The 24,403-nt window shown below is 39.7% G+C and overlaps 1 protein-coding gene across 1 annotated transcript in view; it reads right to left on the bottom strand.

Moving 5' to 3' along the window:
* Positions 1–12,819: 12,819 nt before the first annotated feature.
* The window catches only part of prkci (protein kinase C, iota), a 44,372-nt gene continuing 32,788 nt past the window's right edge, over positions 12,820–24,403 (bottom strand). The window contains exons 13-18 of the mRNA XM_026149056.1: positions 24,298–24,385; positions 20,364–20,489; positions 19,930–20,009; positions 19,634–19,723; positions 13,624–13,739; positions 12,820–13,514 (exon numbers count right to left, since the gene is read on the bottom strand). Coding sequence (XP_026004841.1) covers positions 13,427–13,514; positions 13,624–13,739; positions 19,634–19,723; positions 19,930–20,009; positions 20,364–20,489; positions 24,298–24,385 — 588 coding nt within the window. The 3' untranslated portion in view covers positions 12,820–13,426. The remainder of the gene's footprint in view (positions 13,515–13,623; positions 13,740–19,633; positions 19,724–19,929; positions 20,010–20,363; positions 20,490–24,297; positions 24,386–24,403) is intronic.

Below are 24,403 nucleotides of genomic sequence, written 5' to 3'. Positions count from 1 at the left end.
CGCTCCCCTTCACTCCGCTACTCACTGTCGGCCAAACGCAGGAATTCAACCATAATCGTTAATCACCGGCTCGGATTCGCTACTAACAAACCAACCTCCCGTCCCTCCTTAACGGGCCCATTTAACCGGCTCCGTCCTTTGAAACGGCGAGCACTTGCCTGGACGCTGTGTATCGGCCGTCCTCACTCTCCCGGGGTCCTCTCAGTACTGGAAAAGCCTGGCGGAGCGTCAACAAGATGCAGCTAGGCTCCACTACAGCGCCGTAACGTCACGCTGCACACGGCCGAGAGGCGGATACGTCACCCGGCTGACGGAAACTATGCGGGGGTGTCTCTCGCCTGTCTCTCCTCCTGTCTGTCGGCTCGCGTGTCTGTCTGTCTCACACAGTCTGTGAGGTTTGCGTTTCCTTCAGGAGCAGGTAACGCTGCAGAGGCGGCCCCAGCTTTTTAAAAGGGGGGCGTAAGAGCTGGCGGGGGGAGGGGGCAAATCTAACAAACAACTTGAAAAACACCCCCCATACAGATGTGTTAAATACATCCTTTTGTTAAAGAATATTAACAGGTCTGTTCAGTGTATTAAAAAAAGGAAAAAAGAAAGAAAAACTTGTACAACTGTTTTACAAAGTGACTAAACAAGTATTTAGACTGTGAGGTCATATCAGAAATGGCACTAATCTTAACTCCATGTTATCGCCATGTGTAATTATTTATTTTTTTAATTGTTTTTCCAAGTCTTCCTGACATGGGGCAGTTTTCCAATTTCACTGTACTATTGTACTATGTATGACTGTGCAATGACAATAAAGAGTTATCTTATCTTACGTAAAGCAAGTGCACTTGTTTTCAGAATCATATACGTTATTATATTGAATCATCTATATTAATTAATTAATGCTCATTTCACTTTATTGCTGCAGCTTGAGATCATCTTAATAACTAATGTATTATTATGTATTATTATAAATATTAATATTAATAACAATAATAGAGCTCAATGGAGCAGCTCTGTGGCCTGATACAGATGTAATACATATAAGGCAAGGCTGTACAAGAGTTTAAGCATCCTTTTGTACTGAATAACTTGAATAACTGTGGTGAGCATTTATACCCTCTGAGGTATCTTTTGTATAATTTAAAATAATCCAAAGCCATCAATGAAGTAGCTACCATTGACTATAAATACAACCTCAGTCTTTTAAATGCCTAAAATATAATACCATTATTTTGAAAAGGAAGAAAATGTTACACACTAAATAAGAGAAATTATTTTAATACATATTTCTTTATTGTATTTTACTATAAGCCTTATTATAACTATTTGAAAGGGTATGGGAAACTTTTTTTAAAAAGGAAACTGGAGTTTATATATCTTGATGCATTCTCAATCATCCAGGTAAGTAAATCTCCAAAGGCTGATTTTGTTCATCTGGACGTGAAAACGCTACTTCCAGATGAACAGAGTCAACCTTTGGAGATGGAGTTTATATATTTTTTAAAGTGTCAGCTTTATTTGTTATATAATGTAAGCCATGCTAGTTTGTTATTTCTTCAGAAATTGCACAGGGTTTTCTTTTATTTATTTATTTTTTTTCTTGAGTTATATGGATTGCCATGCTTGGATTTAAAGGAAGATTTTTTTTTCTGCAGTTCCCTGGTTTGACTTACATATATTGCACCAAGTAGACTGAAAGCATAGCCTGTATATAAATGATGGACATAGTCACTCTGCTGCCTTTCACTATTTGGGGAAATTTCATTATGAGTTTATGAGTTCAGCATTTTCATCACCACCTTGTTCCTTTGAAATTAGATGTGGTGAGAGAGGGATAGATGCAACTGTGAAACCACCCCCTTGTTTGCTAATTAGCATATCCTCAACAATCATACTTACAATTCAAAATAAGGATGACCAGTCTACAACAGTTCAGAGCAAAAAGACCTGAGGACAATTTTCACATAGACTTCTATATAATTGGAACTTGGGATCATTACTTGCTAGCTATAACGCTACAATCATGTTTCATACTATGTATGAGCTGATCTGTGCTGGACTACTATGTAAAACCAAAAACTTGGTGACAGTTGGAAGAAAAAACCCTCTTTTAACAGAACAGAAAGAAATACTCAATTCTGGCTTTCAAATGTCAATGCCTCTTGAGTATCTAAGAAGAATATTAAAACGTAAACAGCAGGATAGCTCTAAACACATCTCAACACACCAAGTGGCAAAATGCTGCCTCCTGGATGTGAAAGTCTTAATTAAATTTTATGGAAGGTAATTATAAAATGTAACTTTAAGTAAAAGCCATAATTGGATGCCGGATTGGAGTCTTTGCTAGGCCTGTTCTGGCCCTCGAGCCTTATGTTTGACCCCTCTGAGCTAGACAATTGAAACTTGGACACAGTTGGGTGTTCCACTAGGACGATAATCTAAAACACACATAAAAACCAGTTTTTAAATGGATGAAAGAGACTCAAATTTAACATCAACCATATCGAAGATTTGTTGACTACGTGTAAGAGCAACTGTAAGATTACAGGAAGCCAACAAATTTAAATTAATTCTAGCAATTCTGCCAAGAAGAGTGGTCAAATATCCAGCCGGAATTATCCCAGAAGCTTGTTGATGGCAACCGAAAGCATCTGATCGAGGTCACACGTACTACGGGACATTTAAACAGGCATTACCACAACTTTAAGTCAAGAGTAGCAAAGCCAAAACTTTTCAGGATGACTTTCCTGTAGAAAATCAGTTCAAAAATTCTGTGCGGACATCTTTAAATGTCTTGCTTTTTCCATCCAGCCACCCAACAGGATACTCAAACATATTCAGTTTACAAGGATATAAAACGGATACAAGCAGAAGTCATCAGTTTCCAAAATTACATTTACAACAGTTCATGTGTCTGATTATTTATGGCTTAGATCATTTTGTGGTTATTGACGTGGCCTCAGTTGATATTTCCTGGCACGAAATGGCACTCCAGTTGCTTCATCTATCTCACTGGCTTCCCATCAAGTTTGCAGTAGAAAACACACACACACACACAGCTAGAGAGAGGGGGTGGGATAATAGAGGGCAAACTCACTGGGTAAAAAGGGTGGTTTCCTCTCCCAAAGCTCCCCTCCCCCCCTTTTTAATACGGCCCTTTCTTTTAAAAAAGGTCAAGAGGTCATTCAGGAGCACCATTGTCCTTCTAGGCACTGTGAGAGTTAATGAAATCTGACTACGAGGATGTTTAGACGTTACATTTTCTAATTTAAAGACGGCCATGTTGTATTAACTTTAAATACTCTCGAATCTGAATCCACACTATCATTTATAAAAGTCCTGTTTTCTGCAGGAATCTGTGAAGGTTATCTTCCTCTGTCGACACATGCTGGCGTTTTCTCAGCTGGAGTGCACCGTGGCTGGCTGACCCACAATCTGATGTCACACGTCTGTGAGAACAGAGAGGCTCGATAAAGCTTTGATAAACAACACGGTCGGACGTTTCGCCGCAGCCTCTCTCTGCCTCTCTCACTGGTTCGCTCTCTGACAGCAAGGTCAGCAATTGCATTATGAGAGCAGATGTGCATACACCCCATCCAGCCCCAGAGAACAACAAGAGGGACATTGATTTTCCTGTAATAACATCACTCTGTGTACTGCAGGGAGTAAATTAATCTCATATGTGCAATAATGTGACCAGCACTGATTGTTCATTAGGGGTATGCAGCAAAAAGAAAAAACAAATCCGAAGGATGAAGAGGACAGTGGTGGGGGGAGCTTGAGTTCACAGACAGAGAGTAGCAGTCTTCTGCATTGATAAGCCTCTCCATTAGCCGAGAGCCTGTCTAACCGTTATTGGACTTTGTACTAAGTGGACCCTGGGGCCAGACACCTCGCAGTTGTTTTCATACATCTCATCTGGGATCAATGGCAGATATTGAAATACGTACTAAGCCGTTCAGCAGATGTTTGTGGAGCTCGCTGAAGTGGTGGTCTGAGGTCTTCGCGCCTTCACCGCAGAGTGTGAAGTGTCAGAAGGACACTTGCGAGGTTTTCTTCTCCGTGATGTGTCAGCATGTATCAGGTTTCTCCTCGGTATCAGATCGTCATTTGTCTCCTATAATTAAGCACGAAGCAGCGGGGAATTATGTAAAATTTTATGCAATTAGGTGCTTTAAATAACGTTGATATCAAATCCGACTGATTGGACGCTAATATGCTCCCTCTAAACCCTTCTAAATCACATGGCCCACTTTTTGGAAACTTAAATCCTATTTGGTACACAACTTGGAGAAATCTGAGAGACACCAGAATACTCTGAAACCCGATTCGAGTTTGGGAAGCAGAACAAAATCTGGAAACCAGAAACCATCGCAAATGATCCAAACCAGGGCACCTCTAACTCATGTAGCAGCTGCTAAAGTTAAAATAATCAAAGTACAGCATGAGATTCTTCCTGTCCTGATATCTCAGACCAGTCCGCCAATGGAATCTGAATAAACCAAGTATTGATCTGATAGCAGCGTTTGCTTTTCCCCAGCTCTATAATCAGTTCCCTGAGTCATTTACGTAGGGAGCAGTGACTGAATAAATGTACTCTTCTGTGTTGAGTCTTGAGTCAACCCTCATTGCTGTATAAATGGAAATTGGATGTCAATATTTGGTATGACCACCTTTATAGTTCATCACACCCTGAACTCTCTTAGACAAGCTTTCTTGTCGTTTGTCAGGCTGCTTAAAGGACATTCAAAGCTCTTCTTTGGATGTTGGCTGACTTTTTGTTCTCTCCTCTGTCAGGATGATCTCACACCGCTTAAATAACGCTGACATCCGAGCTCTGGGGAGGCCAATCCATGACTGATAAAATGGAAAATTTGAAAATTCAATTATTTTAGCATTAAAAACATGATTTCAGGTAAAGAGCTTGCACATGCTTTATGTTTCTCAACAGAAACATAAATAATGAGTTTATTATTTACTAATGGGTCTAATAAACCTGTTAAGCATTGTATGCTTTTACTGCATTGGCAGTGTGTTTGAGATCAGTGTTACTCTGTCCAGATGGTCTTACACAGTGCAATTCCATCTGTTTTGAAAAGATCCCCAACGCCACAGGCTGAAATTCAGCCCCAAACCATGACACAGCCTTCACCGTGTCCTGACATATTGATGATGATTTGAACAAAAAAGTTCAAAATTGGATTCATCCCTCTGCAAGACCTGTTGGCACTGATTTTCAGTCCAGTTATGGTGCAGTTTGGTATACCTGAGCCTTTTGTCCCTTCCCTAAGAACAGCTTCTTGACAGCCACCAGCACTGAGATCAATTCTGACAAGGCGACAGTAGAGACAAACAGTAGATCAGCTGAAGGGTCAGATGCATCTCTCAAGTCTTTTTTTCCCTTTTGCTTATAGACACCACTTTCAGATACTGTTCATCTACTGTAGATATCTTTAGTTAATAATTAACTATAAATAACTAAAACAAATGATATGTATGTTACTGGCAGCCTGTTACAAAGTGCCATGTGTACTGTACTGCACTACAACAGTCAAGAGTTTTGTGTTTGGCCTGACCTATGAATCATTCAGTGTCCAAAGAAAAATTTTGAGAGACCTTCAGAAGCCTGGAGAGCTATTGCTCAAGACCATTTAAAAAATTACAAGTTTGACTTCTTAGAAACAAAATACAAGGAAATGAGGGGTGACTCAAGAGTTTTACACAGAGCTGTACATAATAATAATAATTCCACCTCGTATTGTGTCATATACACACCATTACAGAGGTGTACGATCACGAGAAAGAGCTTCAAATAATGAGATCATTGTATGTGAAATCCTCGTGTGCGCTCTGTTTTTGACTCTGTTTGACTTCAAAGAAAGAGGATATCCTTAATGTGATCGTTGAAGGCACAGCCCTAGCTGTGTGCACAGAAACCCCACCCACCTGTTGGTAAAAGCTTCTGTTCGTGAGCGGCAGCAAACCACAAGACAGTTCTGCTTAAGCAAAGAGGAGCTCAAACAGCTTGTTTCAGACAGTGATTGACCTGAGGTGCTGCAACAAAGCCAAGCATAAGACAAAGAAGCTTATTTTTGATACTTAAAATCATACAAAGCTACTCTAGAAGACTTGCATAAATGTAGAGCTGGAAATGAGCATAGATGGTTCACTTTAACCTGGCCTGGTCTCCAATACCTGAAAATCTTTATGGAGTCGAGTGCATCCTTTAATTAGACTGCATGTGAATATTATTGAAAAATGCACAATAATGTCACATGTGAACATCAAAATAATGTTATTCCTTCCTTTGTGCAAATTCACTGTAAGAGATGGTCTTCAAAATTCACAGTTCTTTTGATGCAGAGGTGCAACACATAAGAAAGGCTGCATCAGCAGTAGGGACCTGTCTTTAATAAGCAGGTCTGTACTGCCAGACTTGAATGACTGAAATAACATTCAGGTTCTTCATCACTGTCATCATAAATGTCAGCGTTTCTGCTGGAAGTTAACTACATTAACAGTCCTGGTCAGGATTATTAACTCTCGTACATAATCCCGTGTTTGAAGCCGTTTCACAGATTATTAAAAAAGACAGCGCTGCTCACTTTCATCAGATAATGTACTTTGAGTCAAGTTAAAATTAGTATTCGGTGTTGCTGTCTTCTGAGTAATAGCCTTAAACCAACAGCCCCTTATGACGCACAGCCAGTATGTGATTTATGTACTAAGAATGAAATAAAAAATGACAACACACTCTAAAATGAGAAACTGCTGTGGGGGGGAAAGAGCAGACAGAAATGTGGCAGACGCATACATCATCATACCGGGGGATTTCCAAATGCTACACCTTGTCTCACGCAGCTTAATAAGATCCACATCTGTAACTGTGACTGCTCTGATATTTAAGGGGAACTTAATTAACATAATTGATGCTACATGCAATACTGTACAAATGTCTTGAGTCACCCCTCATTTCTTCATATTTTGTTTCCAAGGAGTCACTTTTTCCTAATTTCTTAAAAGCAGTCTGGAGTTCTTCAGGCTTTCTGGAGGCTTTCAGAAGTTTGTCTTTGGACATTGGCTGCTTTTTCACTCATTTGCATTCCAGTCCTTGTACCTGACCATTTTCTTATTTTAAGCTACGTAACACTGACCTAAGAATAATTCTAGGATAAAAATTCACCGAACTCAAGGGATTATACACAATAACAGACAACTTCGCTAAGAACCAATTTCAAATTATATCTTTAATCACTGTGTTACTAGCAACCTGTCACAAAAACCCATTTTTGTTGTATTTCTTTAGTTGAATCAATTAAAAATTATAATGATAACATAATATATAGCATATAATAGTATTTTTGGAGCAACAAGCCGATTCCCAAAGCATTATTAGCTGAAAAACATATCTTGGCATGATTTACAGTTTATACTTCATACTACATTTGAGGAAACTGTTATTAAATTTGAGGAGGCTACTGACTGAATGCAGTGAGGACCTCAATGCAGACGCTTGGAGGAAATTGAAGACTGATATAAAGTAAGCCATTTATTCAACTGAACACACACACAGTACAAAATGAGAAAAACAGAACATTATACATTTACTTAAACCAAAAACAGAGTAACACTGGGTCAGGTCACTCTGATAAATAAAAGGAGAGATAGTGACCATAAATATACAGAAGGGCAATCAGTGGAAGTGGAGACAGCTGAGGACGACGAGACACAGGTGGACTAAATCACAGCTGACGAGACAGAGGAAGAAAAACTCTGAAGAAGAATCCATGAAGTAAATGGAAACACTGAACAAACCAGAAATTAAATAGATTATTTAAATAAACAAAACTTCAAAGTCCAAAAAATTAAATAAAAAAAAACCTTGGAGGACAAAAGAAGAAGTGGTAGGCAAAAATATCTATGGCAGATGTCAAGAAGCCGTTCTTAAGGAAGGGAAAGAGGGAGAAAAGGCTGAGGTATGCTGAATTATGCTGAAAATTAGTGGAAACAGGTTTGATGAATGTAGATATTAAACTTTCAACACATTTTGGATCAATTTATCGTTGATATGTACGAAGGAGATCACAAGAAGTGCAGCAGTGAGTGTCTACAGCCATCTGTAAAACACAGTGGAGGCACTGTCATAGTTTGAGCCGGCAATGTTGGAGATCTTGTCAAAACTGATGAAATCATAAATGCAGAAAAGTACCATCAAATTTTGATCGAGCATTCAAAACCATCTGGGAAGTGTCTGATTGGAAACGTCTTCATTTTTCAGCCAATGCAATAAAACCATACCACACAGTGGAAACACACAGTGGACACTGTCAGTCATCGATTGGCCTCCCAGAGTCCGGTCCTCAACATTATGGAAGTTTGCACATTTCAATAAATCACTGCACCTGTTTCCTATTCTCCCAGCAAAATATGCAGAAATGAGGGGTGGCTCCAGACGTTTGCACTGTACTCTATGGTTATATTATATGTTGCTGTGTTTCTGGTTTCTTCTTGCTGCTGGGTAGAGCAGATTTAATGAGGAGGACATATGTAAGCATGTAGACACATGCAGACACCCAGTTCCCCCGACATGGATTAAGAGTATTGCTGAATTTGAAGACAAATTAAAAGTACTTTTAGTCTTTAATCTTTAAAGTGGAGTGTGGTGTAATATCCAACGACTAAATCAAACCAACTAAAACTGAAATCTCTGATAAGATTTTTTTTCACTTTTCAGTCATCGGTTTGCTGTCTTTACTGCAGCTGAGCACATTTGTCAGCCCCACTCATTTACACACAATATGAAGGTGTTCGTCCCATGTTTTTGTTACACTATGGCTCAAGAAGCTTTAATGGCATTGTTTACAGTCACTTAAGTGACAAATAAGAAACAAGCCTACATGTTTGACTGCAGATGTTAGTCACTCAGAGCAAGTCATTAGCGTTACAGTGAAGAGCGCCACTAAAAGCAGTGAGATGCACCTCACCGTGTGTTTTACTAAGTATAATTTTTGTGTTGCTTAATTAATCCCCCCAGGGATGGAATAAAACACCCAACAAGATAAGTGCAATTAGAACAGGATGTTTTTTTTCAGCCCGTTCCCTGTTTTACATCATTAATTATGCAAGGTTAGCCTTCCCCGTGTCTTCCACTGGGCGATGTGAAGCCACAGCGCCTGGGGAGGCCTACCCCTGTTCTCCACCAGAGAGGGCACAGGAACAATGTCAAATATGCCATCACGGGAATAGAGAATTATGCAAAAGACATTTATCCTTGGTGCTGCCCTGCTTGCAGCACCATGTCTTCTGCAGTCGCACAAAGGGAGCAATTTCTACAAAATTTCCTGGTTCATCCTCTACGATGGTTGAGAGGAGTAGGATGGTTCCCTGCCCACTGCTGTGCGAGCTATTGCAGCACACTAATCAATATATTTTATTATTTTTGACACACCATTATTTCCATGACCTAACTTTCACCTCTTAACGCACAGCGCTGTCTGTGTTCGTGACCTTTTAGCCCACTAGGGATGACAAGACCCTTCTAAAAGTCAAAGAGGAGTCATGTGACCATCAGAGCCACAGGGAGCTGGAGTAAAAGAGCACAACCTTGCACCTCGAGTATATTTCCCTTCTCTCCAGACACTCGTGTGGGTGAGAGCTCATGTTTGGGAGTGGGCAGCAGTGAAAAGTCCCATTGTGATGTTTCATGAGCCCAAGAGTGCACCAAAGAAAGAAAAATCCTCTTTAGTGCAAGAGCCACCCTGAAAAACTGCTCCAGTGTGGGTGTCACTGGTGCAGCATACTTTATTTATTCAATTACAACTTTTATTGCCAAAGTTTCACAACTACTCGATGGATTTAAACACACACACACACACAAATCCCAAAAGGAAGAATCTACCTGTCTTTGCTTCTAGTATAACAAAGCATAACATAGTATTTCATATTCTCTCCCACATGTGAAATTGGTTATTGCATTAACATATTTGTCATTAATAAAAATAAATTAATTATTTGCAGGCAGATTTGGTTGGGACCATCACAAAAACACCAGCCGGGGTTTGATGAAGAGGTCCAGCTGTGCTGAATCCAGCGATATGAAATCTACGACTGCATAAGGTTGAGAAAGGGTTTCAGATTAAAAAGTCTACGACGTGTCTGCGAAAAATAAACAGGTGAAAAATGGTATTATTCTACTTCAAAGTATACAAGTTGTTCATCCACTTAAAACCACTTTAAAATCTGGAATTTGGTCACTGTATAGAATTTTTGAAAGTTTTCTCTTTTCACATCTAGTTTTAGTTTAATTTTAGATCACAATAATAATCTTGGTTCCCTGATTACTCAGTGACAAAATACGAGTTGATTTCAGGGTTTAAGCTTGCATTTGGTAAATTGTCACTTAAATTCTCAATGTGAGCTTCAAACAAATGAGAGCACAAGTGAGGGACGCCGTCGTTAGGCTTAAAGACCAAAATAAATCAAATAAACCCATCAGAGAGAGAGAGCGAGCAAAAAAGAGCTCAAAGAGAAAGAGCTCAAAATCCTCACTTTAAATTAAATGTGTAAATTTTGTTATACATGTACAATATCAAATGTAATCGAATCAGGTCAAATAAAAGTTAGTTGATTGGTGTACATTGTTTATACGAATCACATTTTTCTTTGTCATTAATTATCTGAATGAATAAATTTGATGTTTGGTGTACGTTTGTAAAAAGAATGGACGCACTGGACAATTCAGCAACATTGAAAGGCCTGAAAAACCACAGAGGACGACTGAAGTGGATGATGACAGAATTATTTCCATGGTTAAGAGAAATAACGTTACATCTAACCAAGTCTAGACTCTCGATGAAGTAGGCGTATCATTATCAGTGTATAATCACCAGACATCTTCATTAATGGAAGAATGACAGGGTGCAGACCACCGGTTATACTCAAGAACAGGAGATTAATTTATAGCAGGATGATGGGAATTGTTGTATGCAATACTGAAACTATCAGTTAATGTGTGTGTGGGTGTGTAACCGCTGAAGTACACTCACTCACACTGACTGAAAGTGAAATGAACTAAATTATATGAAACAGAAAGTACATGCTTTACAGAGTAAAATGATGCACCTCCAAGAACCAAAAGGTTTATTTCCATCATTAACCAGGGTCTCTGATGTCTGAGTGATGTAATCAGAGGGACCAGTGAGAGACAGACTCAAAGGAAAAAAAATGTAGAGAGAAAAGGAGCAGAGGCAAAGATACCCAGCGTTTCATCCCTGGCACAAAAAAACCAACTCCCAACCGTGTTAAATTTTTTATCAAAACATCTGAATCCTCAGCTGCACGGTGAGCAGCGGTGACGTTGCTGTGACGTCACCGGAGATCTACTTGCCAAAGCTCCTCAAAGGGAAATGAAAACTCGTACTGAATATTAATTATTCCTCTGAACCACATGATAACTATTCTGAAGATAACCCAGGGGACAAAAAGTGTTACATATATATGTTTTTAGTGGCTGAATCAAACAAATCAGTAGAAACGTTGCTGTATTTTTAACCACAATCAATATCTGATGCACAAAAATGAAATTCTGAACCCTGTACTGCATTCACTCCCACTTCCTCTAGTTCTCTTTTTTTAATTCTTGCTTTTCATTGAACGTACTAAAGGCTTTTCCTCCTAAATAGTATCTTTATAATTCATTAAGAGCTCTAATTTATTTCCGCTTCTTTTGTACTTACTAGTGCCTTTTAAACCAAAGACAGAGCCACACCAACAAACACATATTACCACAAGGAGAGAAATAAAATGTTTATTTTAGTGTCTGTTTTTTCTTTTTTTCTCTGAACGCTAATAATAAAGTTCACCAGTGTCCTGTGGATGGCAAACATCCTCAAAACACAACAAGTACAACAAAAAGTGTTTCCATTGGGATCACCCAGTAACATTTTGGAATCAATGTAGTGATTAAAAAAAAAAAAGAACAAAAAAACAATCAAAACTAACCATATCCACAAAAGAAAGAAACAACAAAGCAACAGTAACAAGTGTAACAGATCAGAGTGCTCCGCCAGAGGACCTGGAGGTTTGTGCACCCCCGCTTACAGTTTGCGGGTACAGAGCGAGTCTTTATTATGCTTTATGTTTTTAACAGTTTTATAAAATATCTAATTCAGAAAATAAACTGTGGGCCGAACATGGTAAAAACTGAGTCCAGTGGATATGGGTTACAGCTTTAAAACCTTTTCACGGTGCGGTCCGCTGCTCTTTTGAGCTCTTCTTTCTTTTAATATTTGATTTGCAGCACAAAAAAAAAAAAAAAAGACAAACATGGAATGAATACCAAAGAAAGAAAGACTGATAACAGATCATAAATTTTTAGAAAGTGTTAAAATAAGAGGGGGATCTAAATATATATATTTCTATGACAGCACATCTTCCTTACGTATTCTGTACCCTCTAATACGTACCAGCAAGACATTTCATGTGTTTAGTTTTTGGTTCTGTATGAATGTGAGTGTCACCAACAGCCCCCGCGCAGAAAGATAAAAACCCGTGCTCCAGCTTTCAGGTATCGTGTGCCATTTTTCCAGAACGAGCGTCTTCATTTCACTGTTTGAGAGCATTTCCTTGTTATTAGTGTTACGTTGCCGCTTCGGTTCCTTCACTGTGGAAGAAGGGACCTGAAGTAGCCCCTTACCGTCCAGACGTTGAGCATTCATGTTTTTTTTTGTTTTGTTTTTTACTCAGGGCTGGAACATTTAACACTTTGACAAATGGTAAACAAAACATGAGAAAAATATATTGTTTTTATTTATTTTTTCATTTCTACTCTTTTCCTTTCTTTTTTTTTTTTTAAAGGCTAGTGTTATTATTTTTTCTACAGAGAAGGGCGGGGGACGTCGTGACAAAGCTAATTCCAAAAACTTTAAGATGTCAGTGCTGTCCGACTGGCTTGAAGCTAAAAAGTCGCTGTCTAACGTTTATCCTCATTAGTATTTTCATGTATGTACAAATAAAATATGGATTGAAAACACCCCACCAGCTGGAAGAAGAGGAAGCTCAGTTCATCTGTCGGGAGGGGGCCGTGCCTCTTCCCCCCCCCCCCCCCACACATACAGCGACACTGGAAGAACTTAGCAGCCACTTTGGCCACCGACAAAGAGGCCCCGACGAGATATTTCTGATATCAGTGCAGATTTACATGATATAAAAATAATTAAGAAAGAAGGTAGGCTTAAGGACAAGTGGCTATAAATGGCAGAGTGTGAGATTCGATTTGGCAAATAAGCGTTCTACTTGTGCATGTGTGCGGCCCTCGAACAGAAGGTGGATGTCATCGGGTTGTCTCGTAAACATGCAGCTTGAAGACACTGAGACGCCACGTAAACACGTGCATGAGTGTGTGTGTGGTGTGCGTGTGCACAGACGCCACGCCCCCTCACACACACTCTTCCGCCGACATGAGCAGAGGGTTGATGTACTCGAAGCCTTCAAACTCAGACTGGTCGATCTTCTTCACGACGTCCCTGAAAAAGGAAAAAAAAAATGGAGGAGAAAAGATCAAAAAGTTGGTTAAAATCGACAGAAAACTGAGGCTGCAACAGGAAATGAGCACAAAATGAAGCGCTGACTCACTCGTCATCAGGCGTGAGCTGGATTGGCTCGTTGGTGAACTGGGCGTCAAAGTTGTCCAGTCCGTATTCCCCTGAGATGTTGGGCTTGAACGGAGGGACCACCTGTTTATGTTCCAGCTGGAAGTAAAGCAAAGGACGAAGGTAGGACCCAGTTTTTAAATAATTCTTTAAATAACCAATTAGTTGCTTAATAGAAAATTAATCTGCAAGTATTTTTGTGATTGATTAACCAAAAAAAAAAAAAAAAAAAAGAGCTTTTCAGAGTGGCCAGAAAAATCTAATTTCAAAGCATCTGTTTGGTCTCTGAGAAACTGTGACTATATTTTTCATACACTAAGAGATGAATCTATTGAGAAATAATCTGTGAATAATGGAAACAATCCTTGTTTGCAGTCTTATTAAGAAGCTTCAAATAGTGACTGTATCAAGGTTGTATATGAGTTTGTCCAACAGGATTTCTGAGAGGATAAGCTCTCCCGCAGCTGTAATCAGGCCTGAGTGACGTCCTCTCCACTCAAAAGCATTTGATAAGATAAGATAAGATAAGACTTTATTGATCCCACAACGGGGAAATGTTTGCATCACCTCAGCTCAGGTACAGATATATGAAAAAATTTGAACACAGAGTAAAAACTTTTATTAGGGACTTCCACTCATTTCCTCTGCCTGTGGTTTCATTTATCACAGTGTACGTGCAGCTCTCTGTCCCGAGTGTTACTGCACTTGTTTGGAGGGCAATAACTGCTCCCTCTGCAGGCCAGAGAGCACACTGCGGGGCAAACATCAGCGTTGGGGGAAACGGGGTGGGAGGGTTGTAAGCTGATCCTCCAGACACTCTGACCGAGTGCTGGGTCTCAGCTCCAGACCAAACAGGGAAAAGAGGTCATGGTGATCCTGGCGAGCTGCCCTGTCTGTCTGTCTGTCTGTCTGTGCAGATAAAGCTGATGTTACGTGCTCTGTCTTCTTTAAAAGATTTAAAGCAGATTTAATCTGGATTAGTTTAACACTTAAATGACCATACTATAATTTATACAGTAATGCTTTTAATGGCTTTTAAGAGTTGTCTTTATCTATGAAACACTCTAAAATGTTCTGATGTACTTAAATGTCGTTTTCTCTGGAGAGAGTTTACAAATTTAGTCAAATATAAATTTCCTGTATTTTCTTTTCAATAACAGACTGTTTTAATTATTAAGGTGTGTTTGAGTGAACTGTGTATTACAGTTTGCTGGGAGCCTAACACCAAACTCGAAACTAACTTTGATCAACAAATTACAATCAAGTCTTCACAGTCAGGGTGCTTTATTAATCCTTTGTTGCTTCCAGGCTTCTGTTTAGCATACACATCACTCCTGACCACCTCCTGGTATATCAATAAAGACGAGGGTTGGATGCCCATTGAACGGTTTCTGGGTTTTTCCATAGGCAGCTGCATAGGCAGAGACCCCTCTCCTTGACCTCTATAATAAAGTCAATAAATGTGAGGTCTAACACAGTATTGACAGAATATGATAGAAGCTGATCACTCTACAAAAGAGCTTCAAGGCTCACTCCTAACAGGCTTTCAAGGGGTAAAGATATCTTGTGTGTCTGTAATATATGCATGTTGTGCAGAGTAATATTTTGATGACACAGTTTTCCATTATCCATGCCACATCAATGGGCCAATTTCATATGAGAAATTTAAGATATTGGAGGTAGGTTAGTATTTTTACAATTTAAAAATGTCACAACGCATATAAACATGTGGCGGGGGTCCAAAATGACTCTAGATGAGGTCACTTGAGAGTTAATTAAGTTTATAAATGGGTAGAAAATGTAAACTTTTTTTAGTAAAGTACGACGAATACGTGACAGCAAATTCAGATATGACAGATTTGTTCTCATCGCTAAAAATACCACAACAGTATAATTTCATTCTAATTAAGTAAAAAAACCCAAAAACAAATAGTATTAAACACAATTAGCCCTAAACTGCAAAATTCACTTTCATCCTTTACCTTAAACAACTTAACATAAAATCAAATTATTTATTATTAAATTAATTAATTTTATTAAATTAATTAATTTTATTTTTCCTTAAACAACAGAGACAGGTAAGTAAAACAGATAAATTAAATAAAGAAGGTTCAATAAAAGTGTTCAGAAACAAAGTTTATCACACTAAGTCGTGTTTGCCTCATCTTTGTCATTACTTTATGTGATTTCATTTTTTATCAGTTGGCATATCAAACTCCGCCCCCCCCTCCCCCTCCAATTGTTGTCATTTTCATTAACTGATGGCACGACCATAGCTGGACTGGCCATCGGCCCACCAGGCATTGTTGGTGATTTTTCGTTTTTATGTGCCGATTTTTTTTTATTTTATTTTTTTTGTAACGGTATAAACAATGAGAGGTGGTGGATTGGCCAGATGCTGGTCAATGTGTAAAAATAGCTCAGTTGTTTGGTGGTGGCAATGGCGGCGCTTCCACAGAGGCCAGCAGGTGGATGAGAGAAAGGGGAGGCAGGAGGAGGAGAGACCAGAGGCGGCCGCCGGTCCGAGTGTCAGGTGAACTGAACTTCAGGTAAGAAGTTATGACCTGCAATCTATCTGGGTCAGATACATAACAAATTTAGGTTGAGTTTATTTTCGTTGTGCTGACTTTTAGTCAGTTACAATAACTCGTACTGCGAACTAACAAGCATGACGGAGTTTCTATACAGCTGGGTGGGTGCTATGATGTTACTGATAGTGAACTTTATTTTATTCATAAGGTTAATTAGTAGAGTTGTCAACCATCCCATTAAAAAACGGAATCGTCTGGTATTCAGAGAAAATATTACGCGTTTCTTATTGAGGTGAAAAGGAACAGTTTGTCCCGGACTTCAGCTACAATGAAAAAGACACAAAGCTGGAATTATTCTGTGTTTACGCTGCACAGCTGCCTCTTCTTCTCTCATATTTTCTCCTGTTTCTACTTCAATCATGAAACTGATCAATGATCAGCTGATCGTCTCTCTTGTTTGTTTATCGCCCACTTTGCGCCAGAAAGAGGAAACCGCGCTAAACAACAGCAGCACGTTTAAGCTTGATCAGCTGATGTTAGAATTTATTTAATATTAATTTCTACTATCAGCTGATGTTTGCTGGAGCCACAGCTGTAAAGCTGCTGGTCATGATGTCGGTTTGGATATGTGGTGAGAGGGAAACATGAAGATGAAACCAGGAGATGTCCTTACTGAACAGGTGATGGAGAAACAGGTTTACCTTTTAGGTGACATGAATGAGTTGAAGGAAAGCTATGAACTGTTTCTGAGAGACAAATAACCCCAGGATCTTTTTCTAAGTAGCTGACAGCTGGTAACTGTGCAGGGGCGGGTCTAGCCAAGTTTTGCCAGGGGGCCAGGTAGGACATTAACAGGTAAAGGGGGGCACAAAGAAATACTTTCTTATTCTCATTTAAAATATCTAGCTTTTAATAAATAATTATCTGAATCTTACAACCAAAGTTTTTATCTGACATAAAATGTATAGAAATCATACATATACCAACAAGAAAGTGTACATCACTGTCACAACAGCGTTTGTTTTCATTCAAAGGCTTCAATACCTGGTGGGCCGGTCTCTAGTCAAAATGCCCGGGCTGTTTTTTTGTCCCAGTCCAGCCCCGGGCACGACACACAGTGAATTAATCTGAGAAGGTGCATAAAAAATAAATGGCCACGCCAGCGGTGCACATCGCAAGTTAGCTCGCATAGACACATTAGTTGTGCCATACTGGCTTCTTAATGAGCTAACAACCCCAACTACCAGATTCAACTTGTAATTGGCTAAAAATAACTTAGCCTACCGGTGAGAGGGACGTTGCTAGCTGGCAGTTTTTTCAAGCAATGTTGAAATTTCCACATTCTGACACTTCAAAAGCTTCAGGAGCTCTCTGCTCAGCGCAGCAAGAACTCCATAACAGCAAATGAACTGTACAACAGAAAATGCAAATGCTATTTATGGTCTCCCCACAACAATAATAAGAAAAATAAACTGAGCCAATATGGCATGTTTGTTAATACAGAGACACACATGTCCGTGGTGTGACCAGAGATCACACCACGGAAATACATGAATACATCCGTAGACTCAAGACTGATCAAACCAGAAAGCTTTAATGAGCAGCTGGATTTGTCTCGCATTAACTGGCCGAGTTAATGCCAGTTAATTGAAATGCAGCTGATTGAACTGAAAAGCTCGACTCTGTGGGGGCCAAAGTTTGCAGAACTACGAACGCAGCTGGAATCCACAGCTGTGCGTGTTCATGGAGCTTGCATTTTCACCTGCTGGACATCATTACCTGACAAGGTTAACTGTCTTCAGAACATTGCAGGGATATTATTTACAGTATTTGGCTCTACAGATTTTTCTCTCACACGGAGAGTGTCCTCAGGTAGCCGTCTGAATGCTGGACACTCGGAGACGTGTGTCTCTGAGTGGGAGACCAGAGATCACATTAACATGTGTATCTCTGTATTAACAAACATGCCATATTGGCTCAGTTTATTTTTCTTATTATTGTTGTGGGAAGACCATAAATAGCATTTGGATTTTCTGTTGTACAGTTCATTTGCTGTTATGGAGTTCTTGTTATGGATAAAAAGTGTCTTTTTTTGTTTCAAAATAGCTGATAAGTATTTGCTGATAGCTGCAAACATCTGCAAACAAATATAATTCTATAAAGTGGTTCGATATAATGTGTAACTGTTAATATAGGGCGTTATGATTGCATAACATTGGCACATTGACTTCTGAGGAAATTTTAGATGGCACTCATCATCAGAAAGGTTGCCGACCCCTGCTGTAGCTCATCCATGAGCACAGTTCGGGCCCCATCAGCTCATCAGTCCTTCAGTTGGATACATTAACAATACATACATTATTCATTCGTTCATGCGCTCATATGTAAGGTTGAAGCTAATATCAACATGAGGCCGTGAGTCTCATCTGACACTCATTTCATGGTTCTAAGGGTCAAAACAGGAACCTAAAAAGACTCCTGGGTGATAATTTACTCATCGCTGAAACTGATAACAGGAAGCAACAGAAATAACGAAGTATTTTTAGCCCTAGTTTAAATTTCACCGGTATTTTTTTTTCTACAAGTCATTTCGAGATACCAAACAAGTGACTAACATCTGTAAATACAGGTCCACATCTTCATTTCCTGCACTGCGTTCTACATTTGTATTCACACTCATACTGGTTTTCAGGCATAAACTATAAATAAGGATTATACACAGACACAAATACCAGTCATAGCAAGAATCCAGTCAAGCATGTGGTTTTCAGTATTAGTGGCAACGAGTGCAAACCGCAGCTTCAGAGAAAGCATCAGCGATATATGAGCCAACCTACGAGCTTCTCTGAGGTTCCAGTAATCATGCCGAAATTTGTGAATGAAACGATTTGTAAACATCGGCGCTGAAATTAGAGTGTTAATGGCTTCTTCGTCAACATGAATCACTGCTTGACAATCCGGACATGCAGAGATCGACATATCGGCCCCGTGTGATCCGTCCCCTCTCGTTTCCTCTCCGTCTTTAAACTTCCTGTGTGTGTGTGTGTGTGTGTGTGTGTGTGTGTGTGTGTGTGTGTGTGTGTGTGTGTGTGTGTGTGTGTGTGTGTGTGTGTGTGTGTGTGAGAGAGTAATCGTATCTGCTGCTGTCAGTCTTCTGCCTGGCCTGTCTGTTTCCAGCTGCCTGCTCTTCACAAAGAAACAAGTCTCACCCCACAGCTAATAACCTCAGTATTGACAGAGCGTCTATACCTGCAGGGCAGGAGAAAGAGCGCAGGAGACGGCGACCCTGCGCACTCAGATTTGACCTTCTGCGGTCTCGCGGCAGCTCTTGTTTTTCTCCCCCTTTTCCCCCGCAATCGATTGTATGGATTTATTTTGACCTATCCAACATGCACCAATACTGATTTCCTTCATTTGAAAGAACTGACTGAGAAAAGCAGAGGATGAAATTGAATCACTCACGAGCTCCCAGTCGACGTTTCGGAAAAACGGGTGGCCCATGATGTCGGCAAAGCCCGTCTGAGGGTGGCAGCCCAGGCGCTCCTTGGGATCCTGTGGGAGTGAGAGCGAGAAGAGGGTGAGAGACGGTGGGAGACTATGGTGGAAGGGAAAGATAACAAGTCCAATACCCGAGAAGAAAGGTGGAGAAAGTGAGAAGAAAGAATTGGGAAGGAAAGTGGATACATTTCCCAAAAAAAAAAAAAAAAAAATGCCAGTAAGAGGTGGCACTGCTACAGGCCTGTCAGACCCTCTCTTACCTTGTTGAGGAACCCTTTGAGGACGCTGGCAGCTTTGACTGACAACGAGCGTGGGATTCTGATCTGTTTTTCCAATATTACTGCAGGAGGTGACAGAAAAGGGGTCAAGGGGTGGACAAGAAGAGGAGAGGATGAGATGGTGCCAACACTGCTGCTGTTATGAGTTCAATCCTGCTGGGTATGCTCGCAGCAGCCCAAGATATGAAGCTTTTTGTTAACCCACCTCACTGTTAATTATAAGAAACAAACACAATATAAAACCCTATTTATACTAAAATAATGGGGTGGGGGGGGGGGGGACACATGGTTTCACACTTCTCTCTGTAACAGATGGCATGTTCCTGGTATTGAGAGAAGCCAATAGAAAGGTGTCGACATGAAGGTGTTGCATGAACTCAGCAGTTTTTTTACGAACCGCAGAAGCACGCTGTTACCTTGGAAGAGGTAGTCTTCTGTGTTCTGGTCAGGGTTGTCGGAGCTGCCGACGATGTCGAAGGGCGACCGGCCCGCCATCATCTCGAACATGAGCACGCCTAGTGCCCACCAGTCCACGCTGAACCCTGGGACACACACACAAACGCACACACACACATATCGTACGTTACAGCTCTGACGCTTTGAAACGCCAAAACACCACAAATGACCGACAACTGCAGGAGGAACTTTTAATTGCCACTTACAAAACTTCAAAGTACACCAGCATGTCAGGGTTACTATAGCAACCACCTTCACTTTAAAAGTGGGGGTTTCTGTATATTATCACACCTTCGACAACAAGAACATTATTCAGATTGCCTACTTCTCTCTCTCTCTTTCTTTTTTAGGCCATTAGGGCAGGAATGTCACAATCAGTTTAACTCTGAAAGAAAATGAAGGACAGATGCATTTCCAGTAAATTCATTTGTATGTCTCACACCACCTTCTCACCTACAGTTTGGTCCACATAAAGCTCTAAGCTAGTCTAGAAACAAGTACTGTAGTCTTTATAATACTTAGTCAAGAAAATAATGCTAATAGTGCTAATAAGATGCTCAACCTCATCCTCAGCTGAGAAAACGGAGCGAGCCAAATGTATTTAAAAATTAAGAGACATGTGGCCCGCGGGCCTTGAATTTGGCACATGTGCATTGGAACTGAACAGCTGCATCGTTTCACCAAATCTTAGCTGTCACTTCACTTGTAACAGCACTTTCAAACATCTGGTTTTGCTCCACATCACAGATTTCAGAAGACTGTAGTGTTACTATGTGATTTAAAACAGGACAAGACTTGATGACATAAGCATGAAAGGAGAAGGGCAAACATGGAGATATAAGGATGTTTTTAATGTAAACTGCATACATTTTCACAATATGAATGTGAGGCGAGCAGCACAACATATGGGATATAACAAAGCTTAAGTAATCCTGATATGTTGCCAACCAGAAACTGGATCGAAAATGGAAGTGGCTACAGAAAAAACAACTTCCAGTTTCTTCTTTACAAGGAGGAAATCCTCCAATCACATTAAATATCCATATCTCCCTAATGTTAAGAAAACAGACAGAGCTGAAAAACAACTTAAAATTTAAAATCTACTCAGGGTAAATTTCTGTGAATTCAAAATTTCTGTCAAAACAACGACAGAAAAGAAGCCGTAATGATGTGAAAGTTGTAAAACAAGTAAGGCAGACATGAAAGAGAAAACAGAACATTTTAGATGCCATTGTGGCATCCTCAAACTGATTCCTTTGGCTATCGCCATCTTGATGTTTTGAAACCGGACATGATAAATGAGGGGAAGACCAAAAAACTGAGGGACAAGGTAGACCTTCCCCAAACTACACCCTCCTCTCATGTTCTGGATAAAAATATGTGAAGATCATATATACAATCTGACTTGTTTCTGCAGCCACACGAGTCGCCCCTTATATAAAAGTCCATCTTTTATATGCAGTCTTTGACTTCATTAAGTTTTTTTTAAACTTAAAAATAATTTAATGTATGTAAATTATTATTAAAATAAGGAAAGAAAACCCTGGAACGCAGTTTTCTGTGTAAAAACTAAAAATAAAGGCCCAAAAAAAAAAAAAAAAAAAAAAGGTCAGATCTGACATGACTTCCTCTACTCAAACAAACAACTGATGCATTTACCCAGTGAATTTGTTTTTTGCTGATTTCTTTCATAAGTAACAACCAAAAACCCCAAAAAGGGCCTGACATTTGTTTTTCTGTACACAAAGACAAGCAGGTGTGATCATCGTGGAGTCAGTGAAGTATAATCATCTCATTGATCGGGTTAACAGTTTGAATGATAAGGGATCACATTCAGAACAATGGTGGACCTACACTGGATCACACATGCCCCTGCTGTGACTCTGATGTCCACACAATTTGCCGTTCGGCCCATTTAAAAAAAACAAAAAACAAAACAACTTTCCCACTACAGCCATCACAGTATGAAGAGCGCAGGTGTTGTAAGCAGCCTCGGCAGCGCGACAGCTGAGCGAGCAGCTAAAATCAAACCCAGCCGTCATTAATTTCATTATTCACACGTGTGCTGTTCCTACTGTGTCTAAAAACAGCTGCTGTGCTCATATGTGTTGTTTTTTTTTTTTTAAATAAAGGAGGGAAAAACAATCAAAACCTTTTTCTTTTAACTGTAAAATTTGTTGCCATGACACCACATTTGGTGACCAAGGAGGCTTTTCTATTTTTACAGCATTGCGTGTGTGGATAGTCGAACACGCAGCACTGAGGATGTAGAAACTGATATTTCACCGAGAAGCTGAAAGTACATCTGAACTACGAGATGCTTTAAGTTGCCAGCTTCACACAATTTGGACTCTTTATATGAGTTTAGATGGAGCAGTATTTATTTATGATTAATTCATCATTATGTCCAAATGTTGAGAATAAAGTAAAAATTTCAAGAATAAAGACGAAATGTGAGAATAAAGCTGTCCGTTCAAGTCGAGCTACTTCTGTTAGTGCACGGCTGCCTCTACAAAATGCCTTTTGTAGATGAACCAGTGTTAAAGAATGGAGTTAATGTTATCAAACAAACCCATTGTGTTAGCAACTGTTAGTACTACTGAAGTTTAATCAGCATTTCAAAATCTCAAACTTTTTCTTCACAAAATTGTTTTACAACTTAATTTTTTCCTCAATCTGCTTCTTTGTGATTCAATGAATATTACAAATGCCTCTTTCCCCCCCCCCAAATGTATCTGCACATTTTTACATTTTACTGCATTTCTTTTTGGGCTGTCTCTCAACTTTATAATTAAACCGCGCAAATTAACTGAATTAATGTAGCATTAACTGAATAGCTGCTGAATGAAGACAGAAATGGCTGCTAGGCAAGTAAGACATACACAGGCAGAGGTCAGCAGATTTAGAGAAACAGACAAGCACGCTATTTAACTTTAAAAACTACCGTTTTTAGACATTAAATGTCACCCAACTGGGTCTTTACTTTTCATCAAGGGGTGTGGATGCTATATAAACCATAACTTTGACCAAAAATCCCCATGTGGACAAGCTAACGGCACGGCAGAATGTGATTTCTGCTACATTTGAGGGGTTAAAATGACACCTCAGAAAGAAAGTTAGAGGACTACACGAGTAACAGAACATCTCTCACTCCTATTTTCCCCCTCTCACATTAAGCCCATCCTGCAAATAGGTGTGCCTCACCATTAGAGACATTAGAGGAGTCCTGAATTACCCAGATTAGATTAGTTGAGAAATCCCCAACAGCAAAGATGGTGCTAAAAGAGAAACTTCCAGGAGAAAACAGCTTTTTAAAACTTGTTTTCAGGGTGTAGTTAGGAAACTTTTAATGCACTTTATCATTACATTTGCTGAAAATAGAGCTGATTTAAATAACAGCTTCAATAACTGTTGGAAAACATTTAAAGACGGTTGCACACGCTTATATTGCAATGCAGAACCATACACAAATTTCAGCTAGGTGTTTTTGTTTTGTTTGTTTTTTTTAAACCAAGAAATAAATAACCCAGGGGTTGCAAAAAACTCTTCTACCAATCACTACCCACTAGTAGCCCTGGTTTATGGTGACAGTGTAAGATACCTGGCTTGTGTATTGTGGGGTATTGGCGACAGTGGTGACAGTTTTCCTTTGTGCACTAAGATCACTGCTGTATGTCGGGCACCATTTAAATAAATTACATATATCCTAAATTAAAAAAACTAATATGTATCCAAAGAAAATGTGTTCCTACGTTTGTCTACAGTTGTTGAATTGTTTATATATAATGTAGCTTGAGTGTGTTAGTGCAGATAAACCCAGTTTTGCCTCACACACTTTCTAACTGCAGAATTAGATAGCATTTCTGGTAAGTGCTTCCATGTCGTAATCCTCACCGTAATCCTCTCCTCTGAGTATTTCGGGGGCGATGTAATTGGGGGTACCGCAGAAAGTGCTCGTCGTATCGCCAGGTCTCAAGCCCTCCTGAAAGAAGAAAAAAAA

The sequence above is a fragment of the Astatotilapia calliptera genome, chromosome 18, assembly GCF_900246225.1.
Source record: "Astatotilapia calliptera chromosome 18, fAstCal1.2, whole genome shotgun sequence".
NCBI classification, from domain to species: domain Eukaryota; kingdom Metazoa; phylum Chordata; class Actinopteri; order Cichliformes; family Cichlidae; genus Astatotilapia; species Astatotilapia calliptera.
The sequence above is the reverse complement of the archived record's forward strand: the minus strand, read 5'-3'. Positions and strand labels throughout refer to the sequence as shown.